Source organism: Coturnix japonica, unplaced genomic scaffold, assembly GCF_054131305.1.
Source record: "Coturnix japonica strain WE unplaced genomic scaffold, WE-NBRP24 Scf174, whole genome shotgun sequence".
Taxonomy (NCBI): Eukaryota; Metazoa; Chordata; class Aves; order Galliformes; family Phasianidae; genus Coturnix; species Coturnix japonica.
The window spans coordinates 30,434-40,542 of NW_028189077.1; the positions used below are offsets into that span (position 1 = coordinate 30,434).

Genomic DNA, 10,109 nt, shown 5'->3' on the forward strand with positions numbered 1-10,109 from the left:
AAAATGGGGGTTTGTGGGCCCAAAATGGGGGGATTTAGACCCAAAATGGGGGGATTTAGGCCCAAAGTGGGGGGTCAGGACCTGAATAGGGGGGTTTGGGGGTCCAAAATGGGGGGGGTTTAGACCCAAAATGGGGGGATTTGGACCCAAAATGGGGGGATTTAGGCCCAAAATGGGGGGATTTAGGCCCCAAAATGGGGGGATTTGGGCCCAAAATCGGGGGATTTAGACCCAAAATGGGGGGATTTAGGCCCAAAATGGGGGGTTGGGGGCCCAACTCAGCTGCCAGGACCTGCTATGGGGGGGGAAATGGGGGTCAGGACCCAAATGGGGCCTAAAATGGGGTCTCTATGGGGTCCCTATGGGCTCAGGTTTAGGGTCCTCATTTTGGGGTGATTTCAGGTGATTTCGGGTCCCTTTGGGGTCACTATTGGATCCCTATAGGGTCATTTAGGATCATTTTGGGGTCATTAAGGGCCATTTAGGATCATTTTGGGGTGGTTTAGGGTCATTTTAGGGTCCCTTTGGGGTCTCCATGGGGTCTCTATGGGGTCCCTATGGGCTCAGGTTTAGGGTCACCATTTTGGGGTGATTTCAGGTGATTTAGGGTCCCTTTGGGGTCTCTATGGGGTCTCTATGGGGTCCCTATGGGGTCAGGTTTAGGGTGATTTAGGGTCACTTTGGGGTCCCTTTGGGGTCCCTATGGGGTCTCTATGGGGTCCCTATGGGGTCTCTATGGGGTCCCTATGGGGTCCTTATGGGGTCTCTATGGGGTCCCTATGGGGTCTCTATGGGGTCCCTATGGGGTCTCTAAGGGGTCTCTATGGGGTCCCTTTGGGGTCTCTATGGGGTCTCTATGGGGTCTCTATGGGGTCCCTATGGGGTCTCTATGGGGTCCCTATGGGGTCCCTATGGGGTCTCTATGGGGTCCCCATGGGGTCCCTATGGGGTCTCTATGGGGTCCCTATGGGGTCAGGTTTAGGGTGATTTAGGGTCACTTTGGGTCCCTATGGGGTCTCTATGGGGTCCCTATGGGGTCTCTATGGGGTCTCTATGGGGTCTCTATGGGGTCCCTATGGGGTCCCTATGGGGTCTCTATGGGGTCCCTATGGGGTCCCTATGGGGTCCCTATGGGGTCTCTATGGGGTCCCTATGGGGTCTCTATGGGGTCTCTATGGGGTCCCTATGGGGTCCCTTTGGGGTCTCTATGGGGTCTCTATGGGCTCAGGTTTAGGGTCCCTATGGGGTCTCTATGGGGTCCCCATGGGGTCCCTATGGGGTCTCTATGGGGTCCCTTTGGGGTCCCTATGGGGTCTCTATGGGGTCCCCATGGGGTCCCTATGGGGTCCCTATGGGCTCAGGTTTATGGTCCTCATTTTGGGTTGATTTCAGGTGATTTTGGGTCCGTTACCTCCACCTGCCATGCCGGCATACAGTCTGCCCCACTCTGGACCCTCTGGAACACACGGTGCAGCTCCGGGCTCAGCACAGACGGGTCTGGGGGGGGTATAGGATCAATAGGGGGGACCCCAGACCCATAGCAACACCCAGACCCCCATAGGACCCCCATAGGAACACCCAGACCCCCATAGGACCCCCATAGGGCCCCCTCAGACCCCCCAGACCCCATAGGACCCCATACGACCCCCACACACCCCATAGAACCCCCTCAGACCCCCATAGGACCCCTCCTCACCCCCACAGGACCACATAGGACCCCCATAGCCCCCCCCAGACTCCATAGGACCCCTCCTCCAGCCCTATAGGACCCCATAGGACCCCCATAGCCCCCCCCAGACCCCATAGGAACCCCATAGGACCCCCATAGCCCACCCAGACCCCATAGGACCCCTCCTCCAGCCCTATAGGAACCCCATAGGACCCCCATAGCCCCCCCCAGACCCTATAGGACCCCTCCTCCAGCCCTATAGGAAACCCATAGGACCCCCATAGCCCACCCAGACCCCATAGGACCCCATAGGACCCCCATAGCCCACCCAGACCCCATAGGACCCCTCCTCCAGCCCTATAGGAAACCCATAGGACCCCCATAGCCCACCCAGACCCTATAGGACCCCTCCTCCAGCCCTATAGGAAACCCATAGGACCCCCATAGCCCACCCAGACCCCATAGACCCCATAGGACCCCCATAGCCCCCTCCAGACCCCATAGGATCCCTATAGGACCCCATAGGACCCCATAGCCCACCCAGACCCTATAGGACCCCTCCTCCAGCCCTATAGGAAACCCATAGGACCCCCATAGCCCACCCAGACCCCATAGGACCCCATAGGACCCCCATAGCCCCCTCCAGACCCCATAGGATCCCTATAGGACCCCATAGGACCCCATAGCCCACCCAGACCCTATAGGACCCCTCCTCCAGCCCTATAGGAAACCCATAGGACCCCCATAGCCCACCCAGACCCCATAGGACCCCATAGGACCCCCATAGACCCCTCCAGACCCCATAGGATCCCTATAGGACCCCTCCAACCACCTCAGCCCCCCATACCCCCATAGGACCCCTCCTCCAGCCCCATAGGACCCCATAGGACCCCCATAGCCCACCCAGACCCCATAGGACCCCTCCTCCAGCCCTATAGGAACCCCATAGGACCCCCATAAAACCCCCATAGGACCCCATAGGACCCCCATAGCCCACCCAGACCCCATAGGACCCCTCCTCCAGCCCTATAGGAACCCCATAGGACCCCCATAGCCTCCCCCAGACCCCATAGGACCCCCATAGGACCCCATAGGAACCCCATAGAACCCCCATAGGACCCCATAGTACCCCCATAGGAACCCCGTAGGACCCCCATAGGACCCCATAGGTCCCCCATAGCCCCCCCAGACCCCATAGGACCCCCATAAGACCCCCATAGCCCCCCCCAGACCCCATAGGACCCCCATAGCCCCCCCCAGACCCCATAGGAACCCCATAGGACCCCCCATAGGACCCCATAGGACCCCCATAGCCCCCCCAGACCCCATAGGACCCCCATAGGACCCCCATAGCCCACCCAGACCCCATAGGACCCCTCCTCCAGCCCTATAGAAACCCCATAGGATCCCGATAGCCCACCCAGACCCCATAGGACCCCTCCTCCAGCCCCATAGGACCCCTATAGGACCCCATAGGAACCCCATAGGACCCCCATAGCCCACCCAGACCCCATAGGACCCCTCCTCCAGCCCTATAGGACCGCCATAGGACCCCATAGGACCCCATAGGAACCCCATAGGACCCCACAGGACCCACATAGGACCCCATAGGACCCCCATAGCCCCCCCAGACCCCATAGGACCCCCATAGGACCCCATAGTACCCCCATAGTACCCCCATAGGACCCCATAGGACCCCCATAGCCCCCCCCAGACACCATAGGACCCCATAGGACCCCCATAGAACCCCATAGGACCCCCATAGCCCCCCCCAGACCTCATAGTACCCCCATAGGACCCCATAGGACCCCCATAGCCCCCCCCAGACCCCATAGGACCCCCATAGGACCCCCATAGGACCCCATAGGACGCCCATAGCCCACCCAGACCCCATAGGACCCCTCCTCCAGCCCTATAGGACCCCCATAGGACCCCCATAGCCCCCCCCAGACCCCATAGGACCCCCATAGGACCCCATAGGACCCCCATAGCCCTTTCCAGACCCATAGGACCCCTCCTCCAGCCCCATAGGACCCCTATAGGACCCCATAGGAACCCCATAGGACCCCATAGAACCCCCATAGCCCCCCCCAGACACCATAGGACCCCATAGGACCCCCATAGGACCCCATAGGACCCCCATAGCCCCCCCAGACCCCATAGGACCCCTCCTCCAGCCCTATAGGACCCCCATAGGAACCCCATAGGACCCCCAGACCCCCATAGGACCCCCATAGGGCCCCCTCAGACCCCCCAAACCCCCATAGGACCCCATACGACCCCCACACACCCCATAGAACCCCCTCAGATCCCATAGGACCCCTCCCCACCCCCACAGGACCACATAGGACCCCCATAGCCCCCCCCAGACCCCATAGGAACCCCATAGGACCCCGATAGCCCACCCAGACCCCATAGGACCCCTCCTCCAGCCCCATAGGACCCCTATAGGATCCCATAGGACCCCATAGGAACCCCATAGGACCCCATAGGACCCCCATAGCCCCCCCCAGACCCCCATAGGACCCCCATAGGACCCCATAGGACCCCCCATAGCCCCCCCCAGACCCCATAGGACCCCCATAGGACCCCATAGTACCCCCATAGGACCCCCATAGCCCCCCCAGACCCCATAGGACCCCATAGGATCCCATAGTACCCCCATAGGACCCCCATAGGACCCCATAGGACCCCCATAGCCCCCCCCAGACCCCATAGGACCCCCATAGGACCTCATAGTACCCCCATAGGACCCCCATAGGACCCCATAGGACCCTCATAGCCCCCCCCAGACCCCATAGGACCCCCATAGGACCCCATAGTACCCCCATAGGACCCCATAGGACCCCCATAGCCCCCCCAGACCCCATAGGAACCCCATAGGACCCCCATAGCCCCCCCAGACCCCATAGGACCCCTCCTTCAGCCCTATAGGACCCCCATAGGATCCCCATAGGACCCCACAGGACCCCCCCAACCACCTCAGCCCCCCATACCCCCATAGGACCCCTCCTCCAGCCCCATAGGACCCCCATAGGACCCCCATAGCCCACCCAGAACCTATAGGACCCCTCCTCCAGCCCTATAAGACCCCCATAGGACCCCCATAGCCCCCCCCAGACCCCATAGGACCCCTCCTCCAGCCCTATAGGACCCCCATAGGACCCCCATAGCCCCCCCCCAGACCCCATAGGACCCCCATAGGACCCCCATAGCCCCCCCCAGACCCCATAGGACCCCCATAGGACCCCATAGGACCCCCATAGCCCCCCCTTACCCATCATGCTGATGATCTGCCCCACTTTCAATGCAGCCCCCCTGACCCTGCACAGGGTCCCCACCAGCCGCTCGGCGTTGGCTTCAGACAGGAGGGGGCGACCACCTTAAATGGGGGGGGGGCACATCATAAGGACCCCCCCCAATATAAAGACCCCCCCCAATATAAAGACCCCCCCCCAATATAAAGCCCCCCCCCCAATATAAAGGCCCCCCCCCAATATAAAGACCCCCCCCCCAATATAAAGCCCCCACCCCAATATAAAGGCCCCCCCCCAATATAAAGCCCCCCCAATATAAAGGCACCCCCCCAATTTAAAGCCCCCCCCCAATATAAAGACCCCCCCCAATATAAAGACCACCCCCAATATAAAGACCACCCCCAATATAAAGCCCCCCCCCCCAATATAAAGCCCCCCCCCAATATAAAGGCCCCCCCCCAATATAAAGACCCCCCCCCCAATATAAAGCCCCCCCCAATATAAAGGCCCCCCCCCCCAATATAAAGCCCCCCCCCAATATAAAGGCCCCCCCCCCCAATATAAAGACCACCCCCAATATAAAGCCCCCCCCCAATATAAAGCCCCCCCCCAATATAAAGGCCCCCCCCCAATATAAAGACCCCCCCAATATAAAGCCCCCCCCCAATATAAAGACCCCCCCCAATATAAAGGCCCCCCCCCAATATAAAGCCCCCCACCCAATATAAAGCCGCCCCCCAATATAAAGGCCCCCCCCCAATATAAAGCCCCCCCCAATATAAAGACCACCCCCAATATAAAGACCCCCCCCAATATAAAGCCCCCCCCCCAATATAAAGCCCCCCCAATATAAAGACCACCCCCAATATAAAGACCCCCCCAATATAAAGACCCCACCCAATATAAAGCCCCCCCCCAATATAAAGGCCCCCCCCCAATATAAAGCCCCCCCCCAATATAAAGGCCCCCCCCCCAATATAAAGCCCCCCCCCAATATAAAGACCCCCCCCCAATATAAAGACCCCCCCCAATATAAAGCCCCCCCCCAATATAAAGACCCCCCCCTAATATAAAGACCACCCCCAATATAAAGCCCCCCCCCAATATAAAGACCCCCACCCAATATAAAGCCCCCCCCAATAAAGCCCCCCCCCAATATAAAGCCCCCCCCCCAATATAAAGCCCCCCCAATATAAAGCCCCCCCCAATATAAAGACCACCCCCAATATAAAGACCCCCCCCCAATATAAAGCCCCCCCCAATATAAAGCCCCCCCCCCCAATATAAAGCCCCCCCCCAATATAAAGCCCCCCCCCAATATAAAGGCCCCCCCCCCAATATAAAGCCCCCCCCCCCAATATAAAGACCCCCCCCAATATAAAGCCCCCCCCCAATATAAAGACCCCCCCCAATATAAAGGCCCCCCCCCAATATAAAGACCCCCCCACCAATATAAAGCCCCCCCCCAATATAAAGACCGCCCCCCAATATAAAGGCCCCCCCCAATATAAAGCCCCCCCCAATATAAAGACCCCCCCCCCCAATATAAAGGCCCCCCCCCAATATAAAGACCCCCCCCAATATAACGAAAGACCCCCCCCCCATCCCAGCCCCACTCACCCTGGGGGGGTCTCTCCCCCTTCAATGCAGCACGAAGGGCTTCGCTGGCAGCCCCAATGCCCAGCCCCACTGCTAAGCCTATATATGGGGGGGGGGGGATAGAATAAAGGGGGGGGGGCAGCAAAAAGGGGGGGGGACCCCCTCATAGGCCCCATTTTGAGGCCCCCCCCGCATTACTTTCACCTCCCCCCCCCCCAAACTTCAGCCCCCCCCCCCCATCTTTGCCCCCCCCCCCCCCATTTTGGGCTGCCCCCCCCATATATTCCCCCCCCCCCCCCCAACTCTGACCCCCCCCCCTTCCATTTTGAACCCCTCCCCCCCATTTTGAGACCCCCCCCCCACTTTAAGCCACCCCCCCCCACATTTTATGCTACCCCTTCCCCCCCAACTTTAAACCCCCCCCCATTCTGAGCCCCCCCTCCCCTATTTTAAGCCACACCCCCCAATTTGAGCTGCCCCCCCCAACTCTGAATCCCCCCTCCCCATTTTGAGACCCCCCCCATTTTAAGCCACCCCCCCCATTTTAGGCTGCCCCCCCCCATTATGGGACCCCCCCCACATTTTAAGCCCCCCCCCCATTTTAAGCGCCCCCCCCGCACTTTAGGCTTCCCCTCCCAACTTTGACCCCCCCCCCCTCCCCCATTTTTAGCGGCCCCCCCCCATTTTAGGCTGCCCCCCCCCAACTTTGAACACCCCCCATTATGGGACACCCCCCCAAAATTGGGCTGCCCCCCCCATTTTAAGCCCCCCCCCCCTTTGACCCCCCCCCCATTATGGGACCCCCCCCCCATTTTGGGCTGCCCCCCCCCCCAATTTTGACCCCCCCCCCCATTATGGGACCCTTCCGCCCCCCATTTTAAGCCCCCCCCCCCCCCACTTTAGGCTTCCCCTCCCAACTTTGACCCCCCCCATTATGGGACCCCCCCCCCATTTTAAGCGCCCCCCCCCCCCATTTTAGTCTGCCCCCCCCCCAACTTTGACCCCCCCCCATTATGGGACCCTTCCCCCCCCCATTTTAAGCCCCCCCCCCCCCCACTTTAGGCTGCCCCCCCCCCCACCTTTGACCCCCCCCATTATGGGACCCCCCCCCCATTTTAAGCCCCCCCCCTACTTTAGGCTGCCCCCCCCCCCCAATTTTGACCCCCCCCCCATTTTGGGCTGCCCCCCCCCCCACCTTTGACCCCCCCCATTATGGGACCCTTCCCCCCCCCATTTTAAGCCCCCCCCACCCCACTTTAGGCTGCCCCCCCCCCCACCTTTGACCCCCCCCATTATGGGACCCCCCCCCCCCCCCTTTTAAGCGCCCCCCCCTACTTTAGGCTGCCCCCCCCCCCAGTTTTGAACCCCCCCATTATGGGACCCCCCCCCCCTCCAATTTGGGCTGCCCCCCCCCATTTTAAGCCCCCCCCCATTATGGGACCCCCCCCCCCTTATTTTAAGCGCCCCCCCCCCCCCCCATTTTAGTCTGCCCCCCCCCCAACTATGACTCCCCCCCATTTTAAGCCCCCCCCCCCCCCACTTTAGGCTGCCCCCCCCCAACTTTGACCCACCCCCATTATGGGACCCACCCCCCCAATTTGGGCTGCCCCCCCCCCCCCATTTTAAGCCCCCCCCCCCCAACTTTGACCCCCCCCCATTATGGGACCCCCCCTTCCATTTTAGGCTGCGCCCCCCCCACCTTTGACCACCCCCCCCATTATGGGACCCTTCCCCCCCCCATTTTAAGCCCCCCCCCCCCACTTTATGCTTCCCCTCCCAACTTTGACCCCCCCCATTATGGCCCCCCCCCCCCCCCCCCATCCCATTTTATGCCCCCCCCCCCAATTTTGAACCCCCCCCCATTATGGGACCCCCCCCAATTTGGGCTGCCCCCCCCCCATTTTAAGCCCCCCCCCCCCCACTTTATGCTTCCCCTCCCAACTTTGACCCCCCCCATTATGGCCCCCCCCCCCCCCCCCATTTTATGCCCCCCCCCCCAATTTTGAACCCCCCCATTATGGGACCCCCCCCCAATTTGGGCTGCCCCCCCCCCATTTTAAGCGCCCCCCCCCCCCCCATTTTAGTCTGCCCCCCCCCAACTTTGACCCCCCCCATTATGGGACCCCCCCCCCCCATTTTAGGCTGCCCCCCCCCAACTTTGACCACCCCCCCCATTATGGGACCCTTCCCCCCCCCATTTTAAGCCCCCCCCCCCCACTTTATGCTTCCCCTCCCAACTTTGAGCCCCCCCATTATGGCCCCCCCCCCCCCCCACCCCCCCTTTTTAAGCCCCCCCCCAATTTTGAACCCCCCCCATTATGGGACCCCCCCCCAATTTGAGCTGCCCCCCCCCCATTTTAAGCCCCCCCACCTCCGAAGCTGGCCATCCTCCCCAGCCGTGACGTGGGCACTCTCCTCTCTCTGACTTTCCCCCCGACCTGGAATATATTGGGGGGGGGGGGGTCACACACAAACGACCCCCCCTCACTATTACATTACATTACCTTAACCCCCCCCTTTAAACCCCGCCCCCTTTTAACCCTTCAGTCCCTCTTAGCCCCGCCCACTTCCCTCTTAGCCCCGCCCACTTCCCTCTTAGCCCCGCCCACTCCCCTCTTAGCCCCGCCCACTCCCCTCTTAGCCCCGCCCCCTTTAAGCCATTCAGCCCCTCCATCCCTTTAAGCCCCGCCCCCCTTTAAGCCACGCCCACCTTCCTCTTAGCCACGCCCTCTTCCCTTAAGCCCCGCCCACTTCCCCCCTTAAGCCCACCCCCATTGGTTTTCCCCTTTAAGCCCCGCCCACCTTCATTTTAGCCCCGCCCCCTTTAAGCCCCGCCCACCTTTCTCTTAGCCCCGCCCACTTTCCTTTAAGCCCCGCCCACTCCCCACTAAGCACCTCCATCATTGGCCCCTCCCCTTTAAGCCCCGCCCCCTTTAAACCCCGTTCATTCAGCCCACATTAAGCCACGCCCCCTTCCCCTTTAAGCCACGCCCACTTCCATTAAGCCCCGCCCACTTCCCCATAAGCCCCTCCCTCATTGGTTCCTCCCTTTAAGCCCCGCCCCCTTATAAGCCCGTCATTTTAATCCCCATTAAGCCACGCCCCTCTCTTTAAGCCCCGCCCACCGGCCCCCTTTAAGCCCCGCCCCCCTTTACCTTCACTTCCGGTTTCCGGTTCATTTCCCGCGCCTTTTCAATCTCTTCCGCCGTCAGCGTTGGCGGCCCCTTTAAACAAAGGTCAGAGGTCAAAGGTCAAAGAGGACAAGGTGAAAGGTCAGAAAGCCGGAAGTGCCGCGGTTCAATGGCGCCCAATGGGGGTCACGCCGCTCACCCCGCTCCGCGCCATCTTGCCGCTTCCGCGTTGCTGGCCACGCCCACCCCGTCCCTTCCGGCCAATAGGAGGTAAGAAAGCTGAAGCCACGCCCCCGCCCGCACCGTGATTGGCCAATGGGAAGAAAGGGGCGGGAATACGATGGCCACGCCCACTCCCGATTACTGACCAATGAGGGGGAAGGGGCGGGACGAGGAGGCCACGCCCCCCTCAGTCAGTAGCCAATAGGAGGAGCCCTATTGCCCCCTATGGAC

General features: G+C 61.1%; 1 protein-coding gene across 1 annotated transcript; it reads right to left on the reverse strand.

Annotated features, from left to right (window-relative positions):
• Nucleotides 1–55: 55 nt before the first annotated feature.
• On the reverse strand, nt 56–10,035 carry LOC146751028 (atypical kinase COQ8B, mitochondrial-like). The gene is made up of 7 exons (XM_085535765.1): nt 9,856–10,035; nt 9,681–9,749; nt 8,897–8,963; nt 6,547–6,624; nt 4,947–5,051; nt 1,412–1,497; nt 56–295 (listed from the first exon to the last, which is right to left on the reverse strand). The coding sequence occupies exons 1-7, from the start codon at nt 9,868–9,870 to the stop codon at nt 56–58; spliced, it is 660 nt and encodes a 219-aa protein (XP_085391891.1). The 5' UTR covers nt 9,871–10,035.
• Between the last annotated feature and the right edge of the window lie 74 nt (nt 10,036–10,109).

Bases quoted from the DNA above. Each gene is read 5' to 3' on its own strand.
- LOC146751028 (XM_085535765.1), bottom strand. The intron at 6,625-8,896 runs GTGGGGGGGCTT...CCCCATATATAG, and splicing joins GAGGATGGCCAGCTTCGGAG to GCTTAGCAGTGGGGCTGGGC. The intron at 5,052-6,546 runs GTGAGTGGGGCT...CCCCCATTTAAG, and splicing joins GGGGGAGAGACCCCCCCAGG to GTGGTCGCCCCCTCCTGTCT.